Here is a 21504-nt window from a genome sequence, read left to right as displayed (position 1 = left end):
CTAGTCTTGGAAATATCCAGAGTAATTGACTAGCTCGGTCCTCTGTGATGGCCTGGTGACCACTAACTGTGACTATTTGCATAATAGTCAACTCTTCACTTCTGTAGTGATAACTGTTTGTATCTGATTAAAATTAAGACTGTTTTAGTTCTCTTGACTTTTCCAGAAGTTGCAAAAATTGAGATTTGCTGTTCTGCTTTAACCAAACAAATGCACACATGGGGATAACAATATGCTGAGTTTATGCAGATTTTACAGCACAGATCTGAATAAAATGCCCACTAATAGACCCTTAAGGAGTAATAAACACACATGAATTTTCCTTAGTCGCACTTTAAAGTGATTTTAACATACTACTAGACCTTAACAATAATATTTAATTGACAAGATTATGCATTTGTATGGATTGAAAAGGTGGTAGATATCTAATTCCAAATGAATCATAAATTTTACTTTTGCATAACATGTTTTATTAATTTCTTTATGACCAGGATATTCTATTTCCCTCCTGGTGAGAGTTTCTTAAAACATAGTAAGGAAACTTAAGCACATTTAATTAACATTTATCATCTTTTTTAGAAAATGATCTGACTTATGTCCTCATAAATATTCTTGAATTTTTCTGGTGTATACACCATTGAAAGACCATAGAGAAATACCTAATGGATTTTTTTTTTTTGCCATAATTTGGTTTTCTCCTTAAGCAAATCCTTCCTTGCTTGGTTGAAGTTATTTCAAAGCTATCTGATGGGCAGAAGACTTACATTAGAGTATAGCGAAGACTAACTAACTAGTACTTTCTGATGAAATGAGGTCATGGACACCTTTATATTTCTAGTGCCCAGTTACCAGCTCTGCAGTGATGGCCACACAATACATGATTTTTGAAGAGTTGAAATAGGATAGGCACTGTCTCCTTCCTCAGGAGGTAATGTGTCTCCCTGGAGAAACAGAGGCGACTGTGTGTCAAGTTCTTCCTTTCATAGAATAAGGAATAAGGGACAAGTAAGTAAGAGATGGTAGAAAGCAAGTCTGTTAGTGCCAAATCTGGGTTCTTTTCTTTGAAAAGTTTCATACAGAACATATACAGATAAATGAGAATTAAAGTAATAATCTTCATTATTGGGATCTGGTAGATGCAGCATGCAGTGAGAATGAGGAGGCAGTAAGGAGAAATGTCTCCGTCAGGACAGCCAGGGCTGGCTTTCTCTCTGGGGTATATCTGGAGAGGTGCTGCAGGGCTCCTGCCCATTGACTGACAGCTGCTGGGCCCTTCCTCCCAAAAAGCCTTCTCTCCTGAATTACCAAGGACCAAAGCAGAGAGAGCTGGCCTGGGAAGGGGTTTGAATGACTGTCTTAAGGACATTGAACAAATTGATTTGATTTTGCCTATTTCACTCACTCTTGGTAATGGTATGGGGATGAGGAGAAGCTGGGGACAAGCTGAATCTCTTTCATTTCTTCTGTAAATACTTCATGTGTTTCGCTATTTAACGGTCTGATTAGTAAAGAGAAATAAATGTTGTAGCTGCTCTCTTAGATTAACTTCTTGTTGATGTGCAATTCATAGAATAGTGAGTGTGCTGCTTAGTTTGTCACCTTGACACCAGCTGGAGTCAGCCTGAGAGAGGGGAAGCCAGTAAGGAGCTGCCTCCATCAGATTGACCTACGGGTAAATCTGTGGGAGCATTTTATTGATCAATGATTGATGGACGAGGAAGAAGACCCAGATCACTGTGGGTACTGCCAACTCTGGGCAGGTGGTCATGGATGCTATAAGAAAACAGGCAGACTAAGCTATGGAAAGCAAGCCAGTATGCAGCACTCCTCCACGGTCTCTGCCTCAGTTCCCACTTCCAGGTTCCTGCTTGAGTTCCTGTCCTGACTGTTCACAGTCCTCAATGAGAGACTGTGATTGGGATGAGCAAGGCACCTAAGCCCATTCTCTCCCAGGTCCATTTTGTTATGATGATTATCACCACAACAGAAAGCAAACTAGGGCACATGGTATCCACGCAACATAAAGTTAGCTCTTTGTTAATTTGATCACCAAAGTAGATGGGCTGAAGTAACAGGCTAAATTTTGTAAAGGATGCTTTTAAACTATGGTATATTTAGTTGGTTTTACTTTTCAGGGGATCTTCTTGGCCAATTAGTCAGAATTTGGAGAATTCTGGAGGACACTGAATTATACTAAAATTGAATAATGGACAATGGCCACAGACTGCTTTGTCTATTATCCTATTGGCACCCAAGAGAGATGAGGAGAAAGTGACAGGGGAGAGGGGAGAATAGAGAAAAAGAGTGAGCGACAGAAGGAGATGGGTGATGAGATATCTCCCCCAACAACACAGAGAAACTCAGCGTCCTTTTGTGGATGGACTGATTTGTCTACTCAGTGTGTAGACATTAGCTGCTGGTTGGGATCTGTGTGCAAATTCCCTTGATGTGTCTTCCAGACCTGCTCCTGCCAGGACTTCCCCTGGTTGTTCCTTGACTGCAGCCAGCTAGAGATTTGCTAGATATGGCAAGCAAATACAAACAAGGTTATTTCAAGATGTGCTTTGACATTTTCATACCCTCTTCAGCTGTAAGGACGATGTTACCACAATGTGAAAATTCCCGGTCTTGTTCTGAGCCATGGTCAGTCATTAGACAATATTCAGTATGTTCTTATATCTATGTTGAGAGTAATGGGACAGATTAAATTATAAATGGCACTGGCCACTCGGGGTCTTTGCATGTACTTAGAGAGCCATGGCTAGTGAACTGAAGAGCGTGGTGGGTACCTGAGGCTCTGACCAACCAAGAGAACTCAGCGTGTGGACTTTCTAAGAAAGGACAGAGCAGAGTCTTCTTGTGTTAAACATACTCAGCAGAACATTTGCCACCAAAAAGTTTCTATTGGGGGAAGAATATACACTACAAAATGAGACCTTTTCTTCCATAATCCTCCAAAAATAACTGCTCAAGTACTATGGCTTGACATGTGCTTTTTGGCAGAGAGGGAACTCCTATCTTCATGCTAAAGCTTTTAGTGTCAGTTTCTTGGGCCTTTCATTCATTGTTCGGGATGCTGCAGTTACAAGTGACTCAGCTATTCTTTGTAACGAAAAGTGTAGCAATTGGAGACGCTGACCCCTCTGCACTGCGACTGTCTGTTTCTAGTTCCTCCTGTTTGTCTGGGTCTGTGTCTCATTTCACTCCACCCCTTCATCTTCCTCTTTCCTTCTGTCATGGTGTATACACATTGGAAATTTTCTTTCCAACATTTTAAAAGACTTTCTTCAACAAGACCACACCAATAATTGTTTTCTAGAAATAAATTATTTAAAAAAAAAAAACCAAAACCTCACTTGCACAGGCATTAATATGCACATGATTTTCCAATACAAATGCTTATTGTATATCTCTAAAAAAGTGAAGCCATTTCTATGAAAGAGAAAATGAGGCCCCCTGAGTGTCACTCTGTTTGCATATTAGCACGCAGCCAGGTCTCTGCCAAGTTGCTCTGACTGACTGCTACAGATGCTCTTTCTCAAGTATTCTGAGTCAGATCTTTAGTGCAAGTCTTCAGGGACAAACAATAGCACCTGTCCCTCACAAGCTATCAGGCGAGAGTTAGCCCATTCATGTATCTTTAATGAAGCTCGGGGGCAGATGGCAAGAAATGGCATCGTCAACAACTTAGCACAGGGAAAACAAAGGCATGAGTCTTGACACAGCAATGCTATTTCACGAATTTGGAAGGGAGCAGACCCAAGTGTTTCACATGCATCTGCTGCTGTCTTCCTTCCTGAACAATGTGAGGAGCACCCCACCAATTAAAAATTATAGGCATTCAGTCTGTCTGACGGAGAATGTGTCCCCACCCTCTCTGGAAAAGAAATGCGTTGGCCAGGGGTTGCAGAAGTGTAGGACAGGGACAGGGTTGTGCTTGGGGGTCCTTTGTTCCTTCCAGCATGCACTAAGCTTGACCTGAATGAACTAAGAGCCTTCTTCCTCGTTAACTCACTGGATACCCTGCCAATTAGTGTTTTCTTCCAAAGCAGTAAAAATAATGGCATTTTCCTGCTGCGATTTATTTTGGCCACATCAGGCTTTATTCTCTGTATTAATAAATTCATTGTCTTCTCTTCACCTATAGAATAATTAAAGACTATCTCAATATATGCAAGGAAAGTTACAATTTCAAGAAAGAAAGATGCTATCTGAAATCTTGATATCCCTACATGACAAGACATGTGGAGACTGGTTGCTCTGTGATGGAGTGTGGGGAATTTGATTACTTTTGTTTTTTTAGTAAAAATACTTTGGAAAGTAGCCTTCTCCCATGTGATGCCCCACCCCGGCATGTCACCAAATGGGCAACTGGGATGTGGTAAGAGGGCCAAAATTCAGGATTACGTTTTTCAGATCGCATAGAACTTTTATATGTCTCCATAAGGCTTTGTCTGCCCTAGCCGCTGGCACTCAGAGAAGTTTCCTTGGTGCACAGCCTGCAGGAGAAGAGAATATTTTGTCTTGTATGTGGCTCTTATGTGGTCCCCAAGCCCCCTTTCCCACTCCCCACTCAAGCCTTGCTTTCCATGGCATTCCCATGTTCAGCCACCAGTCTCTTAGCACAGGGAGGCCTGCTGGTGGGCGGACTGTAGAAAAGAGAGAGGTATCAGGGGGTTTGCTTATCGTTGCTAATTTTTAAAAGACACCGTGTTTTCAACACAGTGAGCAGATCTGAGTAAGCTATGGGGATAATAATGTCAGTCTCCTGGTGCTATCATAATATAAATTCTAGCATCTTCCCGTTGAAGGAAATTGGATAAAGGATGCCTATGATCTCGCTGTAGTGTTTACTACAACTGAGTGGAAATTTACAACTTTGTCTAGAAACTACCAGTTTTATCTATTACAAAGAATTTGGAGTCTTAATGCCATTTAGATCTGCTTTGTAAAACACAGCCTCATGCTTAATATAGAAGCTTTAGCCCTGACAAGTACAAACTTTGATCTTGATCTGACCTTGGATCCTGGATATACGACATTTTCCTTGATGAAGTTATTTAGTGTCGAGCAGCTTTGACTTTCTTATTAGCTGAGTAAGGGTAAAAGTGAGTGCATGCCTCATGCCCTTGTGAGGATTAAATGAGACAAGGCAAACACATCACCTTTTCAATGGAAAGCAAAAGGAAAGACTGGAAGATGCTGGCCAGCATCACCACGTCTTTAAAGCTCAAAGAGGAAGTGTCATCTCTGCACTCAGCCTCCATTCTAACTATGGGCTGCCTATTTGGCCTTTAATAAAGGGCACTTTGCCTCATCACATTATTACTTTATTCAGAATAAATGAAGGGGAAAGTGCTGGGGATTTAGCTCAGTGGTAGAATTCTTTCCTACAAGCACAAAGACTTGGGTTTTTATCCCCATCACTTAAAATAAGATGTTAAGGGAAATTTTATTTCATGGAGCTAAATAATCATAGCTAATGAATATGTTTTAATCAGTGATTGGAATTAGTGACAATAAGCATCACAAGCAATAAGTTCTGGGTAACAACAAGAGAAGGCAGGAAACTCTGTTTAAAAAAAAAAAATGACTCTGGAACTGTCACCAAGAACATGGTCCTGACTTGCAGAATTATGATCCATTTTGGTAGCACTACTGCTCTCACACTGCCTCTATCTCCTCCTCTTTACTGAAATAGCCCCTGGATAGTAGTTTGTTTATTTTGTTTAATTTTTTAATGTTACCTTGTAGATACGATAGAAAGGAATGACCCCAAATTTTTACTGCAGATGTTATTTAGCATGAAAAACAACCGCAGGGACTGGAGAGATGGCTCAGTGGAGAAAGTGTTATGCAAATGTGAGGTGTGACAGCACACATCTGTCATCCCAGTCCTCCTAAGAAGAGCTGAGAGGCAGAGGCAGGAGAATCTCTGGAACCAACAGGCCAGCTGGCCTGGCATTTACAGTCATCAACAGCAAGGACAGACTTAACAAGGTGAAAGTTGAAGAACAACACCCAAGGTTGCCCTCTGACCTCCACAAACATGCAAGCATTCACACACATGCAATCACACTACACACACCATAAAAATACACATCACATAGACAGTAAAAGCTAAAAACAACTGCAGCCATTTTCCTCAGACACACAGCAGTGAGCCAGCTGCAAACGCTGTGCTTTCAGTTGGACAAACCGCACTCAGAAGCCAGGCCTTGTCCCTGTCAGCTGCTCCTTGTGCTACCTGCTCTCCTGAGCACGCCTGATGGAAAATTAAGTTCGGTTTTATTCTAAGATGCTGATTAACAAGGAACACCTAAGGCCCCCATGCCTCCTCTCCAGACAGTCCCTGTGACCCCACCCCTTCTCTTCAGGGCTTCCTAGAAACTCAGGACTGGATTACACCAGCAAGGCACAGTGCCTGCTAGATGACAAGACTCTGCCCTCTCAGCTGAGGGCCCAGTTTGTTCATGTTTCGGACTTATGGATAAGATCTGCTGCTTTCTGCTTATCTATGATTTGATAATTTTCTGTTACCAAACATGTAAAAAAAAAAAAAAGAATTAAGATTGACTACAATATAACACCACTATTATGTTAGAGAAACGCTCCAACTTAGCTCTGATTGTCTGTCTTATGATTACAGTGACAGTCTGAGGCACCTAGGCAGTGTTTGCAGCCTTGACAGGGAGGGTCAGGAGAGTTAAGACTTTGAAGACCACACAGCTCAGGAAGTGTCAGGGTACAGACTTGGGCTGCTGCTTGTTCACTAACAGAAATATCATAAGTCTTCAACGACTATATGCTGAATACATGAAGGAAAGACTACACCCACAGTAGCTTCTCAAAGGTATTTTTGTTAAGTCTTTCAATACAATGACCTTTGATCATGGTCACTCTTGCTGTTCTTTCAATTTCTCCCAGATCTATTCCTACCTCTTGATACCCTCTTCATGTCCTCTCTTCTGTTTTAAAAGACAATTTTTGATTTTTATTTTATTATGTGAACATTTTCTCTGGACATATGTATATGTACCACACACATGTCTGGTGCCCACAGAGGCTAGGAGAGGGCCCTGAGTCCCCTGGGACTGTGGTCACAGACGGTTGCAAGCCTCCAGGTGGGTGCTGGGAACCAGACCTTGTCCTCCACCAAAGCAGAGAGTGTTCTTTTTTAAAAAATATTTTTATCATATTTCTTTTTTATATACACATTTATATTACTACACATAAATACAATAAACTACTTACAGCAAGAAGAACCATGAAACAATCAGGAATTATATAAATGTTACACTCATAGTGTTTTGGCTATTTGTATTTGGCAGCCTTGAAGAAAACATTTTTCTTATCTTGGTGAGCATAAAATTCTGAATGTAAATCAATATTTATCGTATCTCATCTCTATCAATTTAAAGCATCTATCTAGACCTAAAACATCTTAGCCCCTAAACAACTAAGATTAATTGTAAGACTAAACTATCTGGTCTTCAACCCCATCAGAGACTTGAGAAGGAATAAAACTTAATTACCTGAGTAAACAGGAAGTGCAGGCTAGCAGCTTCCAAAATAAAAGAAATATGACAATTTGCTGCCTGAACACTCACCCAAAACTCTCTATAATGTTGGAGCATCATCTTCAGCCTTCTGTTCCGGTATATCTGACAGACATATTTGTGCAGCAGGAACTGTTGAGTATCTGCTTACCCGTTGACTCTTCCTGCATCCAAGCTGAGCATTTTTAGGCAGAATTCTGTCTCTGTCAGAAATAAGGACATTTTGCCCAGTGGTTAGTTTGCCACATTTGAAGCCATCTCCATAAAGAGGTTTATTGATGCTCATCATCTTCTTTGAGGCAGGGTGGGCACTGCCAGGAGTTAACCCGTCTTGTCAAAGAATCTTTAACATAATAAAAACATCTTTAAATGCCGTATTCTGTAGATCTCTGACACTTTTGAAGACCTTGTCTATTTTACTTTATCTATCTATAGAATTATATCTATCTGTTACACTGAGGATGTATATATTCTTGTGATAAAAATAGACTAGTAATTGGCATGACCATGATTTGATCAACTAACAATTAGCTTGTATTATTTAATGATCCTAAACAGCCTGCAGTAGCACTTTCAAAGTATTAGAAATAAACCTTGTATTATAATTGAGTTGTATGGGTGCAATACCTCATATTAAAGTACACACACACATATATAATTTGCATGAAGAATAATATTAAATTTGAATTCTATACCAATATATCAGAATTAAACTTATTTTGCATCAATATACAAAATTCTATAGCAATGAATTAAAGATAACCTTGTGAGTGACACTTAAGGCCTTAAGTTGGGGAGTAGATTCACTAATCCACTTTTTGTCCCGTCATCCCTATATATCTCTGTATTCCCCTTCTTTCTTTTCAACCCTTATCTCCAAACTAAGAAAGAAAGATAAAGGAGAAAAGAGAGACATCCCTGAGTCCGACCTCGTTTTCTCTCTGAATAAGACCAATAATAACTTACAAACAAAGCCCAATGAAAAGAAACATCTGTAGCCCAAGAGAGCATCCAAAACCTACCCAACCCCCCTTAGGGGAAATGGGGCATCATTTTCTTAAGGCTTCTTCCAGTTGGTTTGGGGCGAATAATACCTTTGTAGGGAACCAAACAAAATTGGGGAAAATGGTTAAATAAGCCAAGAATAGCATTTGTGGTCCAGTTTCTAAATGTTGAGAAATTTCAGGCTTAATAGGAGTGCTGTGTGGGACAGTCTGGAATGCTGGACCACAGCAAGCACTCTCAGCTACTGAGTCATCTCCCCACCCCTCCCCACCAAATCTGTCACTGTTAAAATGAACCATCTAGTATAATTTTTACTGCTTGAATTCTCCTGGCTGTGGGACCATCAGCTGGAGTGTGGCCAACTTCAGGGGCCACATCCTTAAGGAAAACTGACTCCTGTACCCCAGAAGCCATCAACTGTCCACAGCTCCTCAGTTAGAGGTAGAGGCTCATGAACTCTGTCCCCTTCTAGGCTGGAATGTTGAGTGGCTTTGTGTTGTGCAGCCACAGCTGTTGTGAGGCTGTGAGTACAGTGATCTGTTACACACTGAAGACACTGCTTTTCTCCCATCCTCTCTGACCTCTACCTCTTAGAATCTTTCTGCTCCCTCTTCTGTGATAGTCCTTGAGCCATGGGGAGGTGGGATGATACAGAGGTCCCATTTGTGACATTCCTCTGATACTGTCTTCTTAATGGTAGCTTTTATCAGTCATAGAATCACAAAGTTGGAATGGCTCCATATGTTTTGTGTATGTACATACACATACATACATACACACACATGCACACACGCACGCACGCACACACACACACACACACACACACACACACACAGAGAGAGAGAGAGAGAGAGAGAGAGAGAGAGAGAGAGAGAGAGAGAGAGAGAGGACTTTATGTAGAATATACAGCATCTCTAGGGAAAGGGCAGGTGCTGCCCCATCTCAGAGCCATTGTTAGATAAACTTATCAGAAAATTCGTCTTTGTACAATGCTTCCCTAAAAGATGTTCTTCTTGAGACTAATTCTGTTCCTGTAGCTGTTCCATCTTTATACATGACACACAACCTGTTATCCCTCTCCCTCCCCTATCTATCTATCTATCTATCTATCTATCTATCTATCTATCTATCTCTATCTCTCTCAAGCTAAGTAGTGATAATTTCTTCAACGGCATCTCAAATCCCTAACACACAGTGGCAACTTATTTCATTGTTAGGTGAAAGAAAGCAAGAAAAAAAAAAATAAACACCATGCAGGCCCCTCACTCTCCCATGTAGCTATCTCACCAGGGTAACGTATCTGCATGGTGCTCTGGGCACATGCCAGAGCCACATGCCTAAAGGAACCTGCAAGGATGTCCCTTGTTGTGCAGTGGTTACTTATGAGGACATTGTGGTTTGTTTTCTGGCATGGAATTTGCCACTCTGGTCTTGAACATCTCATATTTGCACAGGGTCATAGCAAACTGGGGTTGAATAGCAAACCTGGTGCTTTTCTTCCCAGCTATAGGTGAGACGCAGGCACTAGAGGCTCAGCTCCAGGTTAAGCTGGCAAAGTTTGTTCTCCCATGCACAAAGCTTGGGCTTACCTCAGCTAAAATACAAGAAATAGCTTCTCAAAGCTAGTTTCCTTCACGCCCCACTGGCAAGGTAGTAATTGCACAAAGACCTTTTTATTATAAGTTGATTTTCCTGAGAAATGAATTCAGAAAAATACTGTAAAGTGTTTATTTTTTGCTTGCCCTTTATTAACCCACATCTTAGGGCATTCCCCAGAGAAAGACTGTTGGCAAATGAAACCCCTCAGACCCACATGAAGCGTTTGCACGATGCCCCTGACTATGAAGGGTCGGGGCAGGAGAAGGCAGGCTGGACATTTAGGCAGGGCAGCCACTCTTACGTGGAATTTTGCTTAAAGAAGAGATTCAGGAATTTAGACAGGAAGCATTTGGGGATTTGTAGAATTGCAGCAAACATATTTTAATAGTGTATAATGTAGTCATTTTGTGCTACTAAAAAGTCATAGACCTGTCTGAACCGAAAGACCGTGCCTTTTGACACACCTTTGCCCTGATCTTTAAATGAGGAAAGTCCCATAGCTCAGCCTGTGGAATCAAGCCCGAAAAGCCTGGACAAAGCCTTCCTGCCTGGCTATGCTGGAACCAGGGCGGCATGCTAGAGTGAAGAAAAGAGCTAGGGAATTAAAAAGTGATTTTCAGGAGCATGATTCTGTCATAGCTCTGATTTCCTTTATATGAAGTACAAATACTGATGTAGAGTGAATATTTTTCTCCTTTGCATTTTTGTGGTCTTTGATACTTTTATTGAGGTCAAATGAAATCTGATATACTAGGATTTATTATGAGGTGCTCGGTGGATACAACTCCATAATTACTGAGCTACATGGCAGTGCATAAAGCTGACAAGCAATTTATATGTTACATGGAGGTGTGTATGGCAAAGGATATTAGTTTAATTGGGCGCCAAGATATAGTAGCCTTAAATCTGAAGCGCTATGCGTTTACTATAATGCAGCGAGGCTTTGGAAGAAGCTCCTCAAGCAGGGAGACATAGCTTCTGGAATATATAACAATTATACGTTACTTTCTGGCCAAGGATACGAAATCCTTTCACAATGAAGCGTAGAATGCAATGCGGGGGAGAAGGCAGAACCTTTCACCCACAGGGTGAGAGAAAAGAAGAACACTTAGCTTTCCTGTTCTTTCTTTCGAGAAAGAAGGTGAGAAAGACAAGAGAGAAGAAGGCCCCTAACCGCCTCGTGGTGGAGGCAGGGGTGTGGTCAGTCTATGGTGAAGCCATGCACTGGTGTGCTGATGGCATCTAAGGAGAGGCCTTAGGTGGAGTTTGCCTGAATTTTCTCAGCTCCAGATCTGGAAAGACGTTAGCGGTGGGTGGCTGTGTGGGCACCAGAGCACCCTCCAGAATGGAAAACAAAGGCTTCTTGGCAACATCTGCTCCCTGTCTGATCACAGGCTCTCTTCTGTTTAGCAGGTTCAGGGACACATGCCTCCGCTCATGATCCCAATTTTCCCACATGACCAGCGGACCCTGGCAGCAGCTGCTGCCGCCCAGCAGGGCTTCCTCTTCCCCCCTGGAATAACGTACAAGCCAGGTAAGTGGAGAGCCGCCGCGGCACATGCTCAGAAACGCGAGGGCCCACATGGCTTTGCTTAGTAGCCACAACAAACACAGGGGTAGACAAGGAAGCTATGGCTAAAAACACCGTAACAACACATTTTAAAGTCAAACCATAGCTGGGAAGGCATTGTAACAACTAACTAATCTGTCTTAGAGCTTCTCCTTTCTCTTCTCTCATTTGAGTTTGTTTTGAACTGACATAGGAAATCCTGTGAGGTTCTTGTCCCTCACTCAGGCCTTCACTGATAACCACGTGTTCGGTTGTCCACAATTACCCTCCCCCCACCCTCCACCCCCGCCTCGAGCTTTCGCACACCAGGAAACTGGTCACATAAAGCAGAAAATGCTACTGTTATTTTATATTTTGTAATATTTCTTTTGGGAAAAAGTTTAAACTGCTGATTTAATTAACTCACCACTAATGGGTAAAGTATTTTTTTATTTTGGTCTAAATAATGAAGCGTTCAGTGATATTCTTCATTCATCCTTGAACTTCAAAAAAAAAAAAAAAAAAAAAAAAAGCAGGTCACATAACCTTGTAGAGAAATATGCTTTGAGATGATTTAGCAAATGTTATGATTTTTCTCTTTTCCTCTGAGTTTACTGGACTCCTGGGGAATTCAATTAGGGGCATAATGGTTTGAAGCTCTTTCAGAGCCTCCTTGTAAACATGGCTTTAAATGTTTAAAGATAGGTTGCCAAAGGAATCCAATATAAGAAAATAGCCAAGTACACAGAAGCCAACCTCAATTTCATTTGTGCCTTTTTTGTAAGTGACCCCAGCTCAGAGGCAGTGACCTTGTTCTGCTCATTAATAATTTCTGTGTCAAGTTCTTTTTAACATATTAGCCTGACTATATGAACCACCTAGGCAGGGTATAGCCAATCTGAGGGCAGCAGTTTCTTTGCCTATGTGGCTCAAGCATGAACAAAGGCATTTTAATATTCCTAGGCCTCAGATATAAACCACTGCCCTGACATTCTAGGGCAGCTGGTGAAAAAATAGCCCCGAAGCAAACCTAGAGTTGTAACTGCTTCTGACCACGCGTGCTTCTCTGTGTTCGGGAGGGAAGTCCCTTCCCTGTGAGAAAAGGAATCTGAGGGCGGCTCAGAAGGTCCTAGGCATACCAGTTCTAAGGGACTGATCCATCGAAAGGCTGATTAAAATGCCTTCAGGCACAAATGAGTCAAGGGGGAAGCATCTTGCATTTCAAAAATGAAAGTACTCTGAAATCAGAAACAGTGTGTGTCACAGTGATGTTGAAAAGTTATGGCTTTTAAAGCATTTTGTATCAATTTTCTTCATCAGTAAGTCTATGCAAATATTCTAAAATCTGATATGCTGCTCTTTTCCACATTTAGACTAGGGGTCCTGGGCCTGTATCCGGTGGGGTTTCTGGGAGTTACCCACTGCATAAAGTTGGCCTTTGCACTCAGTATAAGAGAGCATATGTTCATCAGTGCTCCCACTCTGCGTTAGTCCTTTATGGCGACTTCATTTTGAACATGAAAACTAAGTTAATTGTTCCACCTTGACTCTGAGCTGGCACCCCTGGCCCAGTGTTGGGACCTCGTTCAGTAAACTATACACACGCATTGTCTGTTTAACAGCCTTCCCATTAGTATTCTCCCCAGCTCAAAGCCATGCTTGGGCCTTGTGTTCTGACCACAGTTATTTTACCGCAGCGATGGCATCATTTCTCGTGGTGTAGATGCTGCTATGTGTCCAGTGAGCTAAGGTTGTTTCTCCCCAAAGGCATGGGTGAGGCTGTGCCATAGAAGCGAGACGGTGTGGACAGGCGCAGGATTTAGTGACTTTCCGTGAACTTGAAGTTGTGTCTTTGGGTGGCAAAGCTATGTCTGGTTAGGCTGGCTAACCCTGCTAAGGCAGCACACTGGGGCTGGATCTGTAGGAACATTCTCAGTCACAGGCAAGCTGCTTTCCCAACGTATTTTCTATTAACCCCAAGTTTATACCAAATAATTTAATCTGAATTTTAAATCCTTTGGTACTTTTGATAATCTAATCTTTATTATAGGTAAAAATTATGTGTGAAGTGGATTAAAAGTATACACACTTAAGCTATGAGTAGCGAAGTCACAGATTTGTGAAACTAAGTAGCGCAGCCTTTGGTCATCACAGAAGTTGGGGAAAACCATTGGATTGGAGTTCGGACAAGCAAACATTTTGCTTCAAACTGAGTCATGGACACTTCACTTGAAATGAATGTGAGCAACTCCTAGATTTGAGAGGGATACACAGCCTGAAGAAAGCCACTTGCATTCAAACTGAGTCCCCCAGTGAGAAGAGGGACAAGTTGCATCCTTGGTCCTTACAAAATAGAATATAAAACCCTCTCTTTTTACTTCCTCCACTCTTCTATGATCAGCCATATTTTCTTGGTGTTTGTCATCTGAGTAAACTGATTTAGCTGGTCGAACAACTTTTCTGATTGTCAGAAGCAAGGACCATAGTTGAGTGACACTCGCTGCTTGTTGAAGTTGGCCATTTTGGATCCTCTGTTAGAACAGTGTCACAGTACATTTAGGGCTCTGAGTCTTTATCCCCCTGCGGGTGACCTGACCTGTATCTCTGGAAAATGTGGTGGCACATATCACATAGACCTCCCACCTCCAAATGGGCGAGGAGGTGTTCTGCCACGATGCAGGGCATGGCTTCAGGGGGCATCCCTCAGCCTGGCTTCTCGAAAAGTAGCTTTACTAACTTCTGACCTCTCGATTTTATTCTTAAATTGCTCCAATCATTAGACATTTTTCTAGATAGGGACCCATTGGGGCCACAAACCTAAGCCCCAGACATCAGTTACTCTGTTTGTTCACATTGTGAGACAGAGACGCAATGACCAGGGAGCCAGTGAACACACTTCCACATGGATGCTAGAAATCAAAAGAGAAACCCCTTTCACAGCTGCTAGTGTGTACCTCAGAACAGGGCTGGCGTGCCTGAAAAGCAAAATCATGTCTAGCCTGCTTTGCGTTCCAGGAATGAGGCAGCTGACCACTGTCACATGTAGTTGGGAGTTTAAAACTGTCATGCCCGACCATCACCCATGCCTTTCCCTCAGAAATTCTAAGAGCAGGATGCGTGCTTGCTCCTGGACCCTACATGTGCCCCGTCTTCCATGCTAGCACCTAACGCTGACTATACGGCGGCCATGAAAGAGAAAGCTGTACACAAAACGTACACATAGATATCCACGTCTTTTGCAGGTGGGCATCCAGTGGCTCTCACACCATTTGTTAAGAAGACCACCCTCTTTTGATGGTGTGACAACTTCTCAAAAGTAGATTAAGTGTGTGTGTGTGTGTGTGGGGGGGGGGGGTTAATCTCTGAGCTGCCTGCTCTGCTGTGCTGGCTAACCCGTCTCTGTGCCAGTGAAGTGCTGTGTTTCCAACTGTAGCTCTGTAGTAAATGATGAGGTGCTAGTCTTCTGCTGTTACTCATCTTTTGAAAGATCATTGCAGTCTTGTGGGATCCTTGTAGTTTGAGCCTAAGGACTGCTTCTTCCATTTTGTAAAAAGGGTTGTTGATAGGGATTCCCCTGAGTATGTGGATTTCTTTGAATAATATTAACATCTAATAATGTTATCTTCTTGTCAATATAGATACTTTTGGGGGTTTGTTTGTTTGTTTTGTTTTCTTGGGATTTTTTTTTTGGGGGGGGGTTTGGTTTTTTTGAGACAGGGTTTGTTTCTCTGTGTATCCATGACTGTCCTGGACTCGCTTTGTAGACCAGGCTGGCCTTGATCTCACAGAGATCCACCTGCCTCTGCCTCCCAAGAGCTGGGATTAAAGACATGCGCCAACACATCTGGCTTCAACTACTTCTTTCTGTGTATTTCTGTCTTTACTTTTTTGTGGTGGTGCCATTTTATTTTATTTATTTTATTATTTTTTAATTTTTATAATTTATTCACATTACATCCTGATTGTTAGCCCCCTCATTCGTATCTTCTTGTTCCCACCCTCCCTTCCTCTTCTGTCCTATTCCCCTCCCCTAGTCGGTTGACAGGGGGGCCCTCCTCCCCCACCATCTGACCATGGCCTATCAGGCCTCATCAGGATAGCCTGAATCCCCTTCCTCTGTGTGCCCTCAAGGCTGCCTTTACTTCTTCTTCTTTTTTTTTTTTGAATTGAAGTAAACTATATCCAAGACAAGTGAAGATTGTACGTATGTATGGTGTCCCCTATGGTGTATGTTTTGATATGTAAAAATAGATCATACAATGTTCAATCAAGGTAAGCCTGCCAGTCTTCTCAAGCATTTGGAATTTTTTAAAATGCTAAGACACTTAAAATTCTTTCTGAAATATGTATCACCTCATTATCATGACCTGCTGTCATTGGGCAGTGCAGCCAGGTCACACTGTCCTGACTGGGTCTTAGTTAAGTATCTACTGATCAGCCTATCCTCAGGCCTCTCTCCCCTTCAAGCTTGCCCGAACCTCTGACAACTGCTGTTCTACCTTCAATCTCTATGAGATCAGCTGAGTGCTACATATGCGCAGGTGCATGTGCGACATGCCCTTCTGTGCCCTGGTTTATTTCGCTTAACACAAGGACCGCCAGCTTCATGCATATTGCCATGAGTGACACTCTTTCATCCTCTTATGGTGTATTAGTGTTCTATTGTGTGTGCGTGTGTCACATTTTCCCCATTTTTGAGTTGGTGGACACTTAGGCAATTTATTTCAACAGTGCTTTATAGTTTTCAGAGTGTAACTCTTTCCACCTCTTTGGTTACATTTATACCCAAGTGTTAAATTCTTTGAGGCAGGAATATAAATGGGATTTTTCCCTTAGTTTTCTTTTGGTTTATTTCATATTTATTCCTGGCACAAATAACTAAATTGAGCTTTTGTGTGTTAATCCATGTGTGTGTGTGTGTGTGTGTGTGTGTGTGTGTGTGTGTGTGTGTGTGTGTTTTCTAAAATAGATTATTTTTTTCCTTCCAGTGTGACTATTTTTCCTTGTGTAGTAGTACTAGATGGAGCTTTCAAGACGGTGATGAGTGACAGCAGTGAAGTGGGTATTGTTGTCCTGCTCCTGATGTTTGAGGTTTTGCCATTGAGTGTGGTGTTAGCTCGTAATCTTTAGCTCCTGGTCATTTTGAGTTTTTCTTTTACTCACAGTTCTGAGAGTTATCACGGAATCGTTGAATATGTTCTCTGTATAATTTTGAGATGATCATACAGAACTCCCCACCCATACTTTTGTTCTATTATTGTAATATTTTCATTGATTTGTTCATATTAAACCAACTTATAATTTCTTGGATAAATCCTACTTGTTATGACAAATGCTGCTTTCAATTTTCTGTTAGATTGAATTTGCTTGTTTTCTTAAGGATATTGTGCTTACATAAAGGATATTGATTTTAAATTTTCTTTTCCTGTGACATACTTATCTGTCATCAAGGTATTTGGGGCCTCATAGAATAGAGAAGATCTGCTTTCTTTTATTTTTTGGAAGAGTTTATGAAGGATCGGTGTAAAGCCTTCAGCATTTGACAGAATTCTGGGGAACCTTTCTAGTTCAGGCATCTCTTTGTTCTGAGCTTTGATTACTAATTCAATCTCTCTATTTGTTATAGGTCTGTTGAGAATTTTCTATTTGTGCTTGAGCAGTTAGGTAGTTTTTGTGTTTTCTGTTTTTTTTTTTTTTCTGAGTTGTTGAATTGGCTGACATACAATGCTTGCAGTTGTGAGCTGATGCTTCTTTTATTGCATACCATTTGATTGCCAAGATAACCCATGTGTGTGAGTAATCACATGAATTTTTATAACAACCCTAAGACATAAGTAGGGATACATGGTATTCTGTTTTATTAAATGAAAAGAATAAACTGAATTCTAAGTGTTAGTTAAGTTTTCTAAGGCTTCACATCTCAAAAATGCTGGCATCAGCATTCAGACTGAAGTTCTCTGAATGGATATTTCATGCTCTTGGGACATAGTCTAAATGGATATGATCTTAAGGAACTCTAATTTTTATTTTTTGTTTAAAAAATAATTTTACATGTGAGCTTATATGAACATCTTATAAAGCCAGTTGCCACTGTCCTCCAGGATGTCCCATAGTAGAGGTATATCACCAATTCTGGAACATTGATTACTTGGGCCCATGTATCTAGAATGGAAGCATGCCTGCAGCACTCCCCCAGTGCCTCTGTGCTCAGTGTGAGTGCTGGGGGCCAGCTAGAAGAGATCCTCATCTGGGTAAAGCAACCGGTGTCATGAACATCAACATTTCTTTCCTGTGTTTTCTCATGTGTGGAGAGCTTGGCACAGATGAGCTGTAGTTAGGCATAAGCTTTGAGTTGTGAGTTGAGTTCATTTGTTATGGATATGGGATGTGTCTGTTCGTTCATATTCACTTACTTAATTGCCATCCTGAAAATGTCATGATTTTCAGATAATTGTCCAAGGGTCTAAGATTCAGCCACAAAATAAATGAAGGGATAAATATGGCCCATGGTTCTTAGCTTTTTAAAAGGCATGCAGGACAATATATGTGATAGTTAAATAGGTAAATAGAACTAAGCTCAAAATATTTTCACTTGTAATAGTATTTGATGAATATAAGAGAAATTTAGCAGGAGAAATGAGAATAAGCTGATCTCAGCAATGTATATCTTAATGTTTCCTATCTTTTGTGACCTAAACAAATTGAAAGTACTATGTTAGAGTTTTAAAGATACTACATGCTACCTTCAGACCTTTGCTACCGTGCAGCATCACCCAGGGATAAGGCTGGGCATACCTTATCTTCTCAGAGGTCCGAGAAATGACGTGCAAAGGTGACACATTCAAGTCTGAGTTAGAAACTTTTGTATAGTGACAAGAACAGTGATAGCTCATGAAAATATGGCCCATAGGTCTGTCTACATTTTATGATGCCACCATAATAATTTTTGAAGTTGAGAATGTGTAACATATTGGTCTTCTATGTTGGAGGATGGAAAATGAAACAGGAGTCTTTCTTCTCAGCTTGATATAGTTCCTGAAGAATCTGAGGCCTTACTCCTAGTTCTGATCATTTTTTCTTTCTCCCTTCTACTCCTCCCAAGTCAAAATGGTTTTTACAGTATAGTAATATCTATCATTAAAAAAAAAAAAACAAAAAACAAAAAAAAACAAAAAAAAACCTCAGTATCTACAGTTCTCCCAATCTCTTGCCTCTCCAAAGAGTGAAAATAGTTGGACAGAACTTTACTCATTAGATTTTGACTGTATTTTTCTGATTTTTAAATGACTTTCTAGAAAGTAGGATTTGTATATGTAATGTGCCCACTGGGAATATTCTAGGAGGTGTCTAGTGTGTTCTAGGTTTGTAATATGTTCTCCTCCTCCAGTGATTAATTATGTGCATGAAGATTTGGTTTCATCTCAGTATCTCTGGAAATTTAAGAATTTACTGTCTTCCCCCACCTCATTTGGGACTCTTGGTATAGAGCAGATGCCAGAGGAATGTTGCCTGTTTGATGAATGAAGCCAGTGTCAGCCACATTTACATGGGCCTCAGTTCTGTTTTGTGTCTGCTCTGCAGTGATAGCTAGATGGTCAGAAGGTGGGTTTAGAGACTGACCCTTGCTTCTCCGAATGGTGTTTGGGGACTGTCTGCTGAGACCTGAGGGAACAGGGGCCAGGTTAAAGTCATGCCTAAAGCAAACCTGTTTCAACAGGCTGCCTCTGCCTTTGTACAAATGTGAAAGGAATGGTCCCCTCATGCAAACATTTCACATCCAGAGACAAATCTGAAAAAAATTGCTGCAACATGTTGGCTGACTCCCTGCCAAGTCAGCTACTGCGAGCTTTTCTTGATCAACTGTTACAAAGAAAATTAGAGTGGGTAGAAGGAAGCCTGTAACTTTGTTAACACAAGCTAAACTCATGTTGCCCTAAGATCCCTCTCCCTCTTACATTTTTCCTTGTACACTACCCCTCACCCCCTCTGCCGCCTTCCCCTCCCTCTTCCATCCTTGGTGACATACTCCATTGCTCTAATGTATTCATTTTGACTTTTGTGCTCATACAATGATGGGTTCTGAAGAAATAGCTTTCTGAAGATCTATTCAGATATGCAGATTCAAACCTGCAGAAAGGTTAAAAATATTTTGAAAATATGCTTGTCAACAGTGGAAAGAAAGCTGTTTGTAGCCAGCAGGTGAGCTGGAGAGTACTACAGGGTGTGGTGCAGACAGTCATAAATTAGCTGGGAAGCCAGGAACCATGTAAAAAGCCGACTATTTCACGGCACAGTGGCATGACAGCTATGGAGAAGGAGTGCCCTGGGGAATTCTTTCAGAGTTTGATTTTTTAAAATATGTTTGACATGAAAAATGTTTTAGTACAAATAAAGCCACTGGTATTAAACTTCCAGGAGGGGGTTGTGGTGTAGAGTTGTATGAATAATGCATGACATTTAAAGAAAGAACTGCTTTAAAATGTTTGGGGAGGAGGTCCCTGTTGATGGGTGGAAATTTTTCCCTCTATTTTTGAAACATCATTAATTCAGTATCATTTGTGGGTTTTTTTTTTAAAGCTGATAAGATATCCACCAAAAAAAAAAAAAATTACCATTTGGCTTAGATCAAGATATTTTTTTCTTCAGATAATTTAGTTTAAATATCAAGAAGATCAGTAGACTTATTTAAGCACAAAGTGATAGTCATTTACTATAAAAATAATTTTGCCTAGTTATCTTTTTCAAAAAGCTCATAGAGTAGAGCAGACGAAAATCAACCTCATGGAAGGGAAAAAACAAGATCAGATATTTTGAACATTACTCCATAGGAGACCGGCACAATATGGCGTTAGCGAGTGCATTGTAGCAGCACTCCGTTTGCAATCAGAAGCCAATTGTCACTGGACTGTGTGCAGGCGCACACTGTGCTCAATGGGCTGATGAGGTATTATGGACATGGCGCAAAGAGACCGTGCAGACCAGAAACTAACAATTTGTTAAAAGTGAAAGCGACTTAACATTTACATTGGGCCAGCTGAGTAGCACTTTACATGGCAAGCAGGATGAGTTCCAAGGAAGCAGGGTACCAGGCAAGCTGCGGGTATTAGCATCCATGCAGGATGAGTTCCATGGAAGGAGGGTACCAGGCAAGCTGCGGGTATTAGCATCCATGCAGGATGAGTTCCATGGAAGGAGGGTACCAGGCAAGCTGCGGGTATTAGCATCCATGCAGGATGAGTTCCATGGAAGGAGGGTACCAGGCAAGCTGCGGGTATTAGCATCCATGCAGGATGAGTTCCATGGAAGGAGGGTACCAGGCAAGCTGTGGGTATTAGCATCCATGCAGGATGAGTTCCATGGAAGGAGGGTACCAGGCAAGCTGCGGGTATTAGCATCCATGCAGGATGAGTTCCAAGGAAGGAGGGTACCAGGCAAGCTGCGGGTATTAGCATCCATGCAGGATGAGTTCCAAGGAAGGAGGGTACCAGGCAAGCTGCGGGTATTAGCATCCATGCAGGATGAGTTCCATGGAAGGAGGGTACCAGGCAAGCTGCGGGTATTAGCATCCATGCAGGATGAGTTCCATGGAAGGAGGGTACCAGGCAAGCTGCAGGTATTAGCATCCATGCAGGATGAGTTCCATGGAAGGAGGGTACCAGGCAAGCTGCAGGTATTAGCATCCATGCAGGATGAGTTCCATGGAAGGAGGGTACCAGGCAAGCTGTGGGTATTAGCATCCATGCAGGACGAGTTCCAAGGAAGGAGGGTACCAGGCAAGCTGTGGGTATTAGC

The 21504-nt window shown here is 41.6% G+C and overlaps 1 protein-coding gene across 1 annotated transcript in view; it reads left to right on the top strand.

Annotated features, from left to right (window-relative positions):
• Sox6 (SRY-box transcription factor 6) overlaps window positions 1–21504 on the top strand; it is a 333439-nt gene that overhangs the window by 210222 nt on the left and 101713 nt on the right. The window contains exon 7 of the mRNA XM_051149259.1: window positions 11577–11697. Within this exon, the coding sequence (XP_051005216.1) occupies window positions 11577–11697 (121 nt within the window). The remainder of the gene's footprint in view (window positions 1–11576; window positions 11698–21504) is intronic.

This window comes from Acomys russatus, chromosome 7 (assembly GCF_903995435.1).
Source record: "Acomys russatus chromosome 7, mAcoRus1.1, whole genome shotgun sequence".
Taxonomy (NCBI): domain Eukaryota; kingdom Metazoa; phylum Chordata; class Mammalia; order Rodentia; family Muridae; genus Acomys; species Acomys russatus.
The sequence above is the reverse complement of the archived record's forward strand: the minus strand, read 5'-3'. Positions and strand labels throughout refer to the sequence as shown.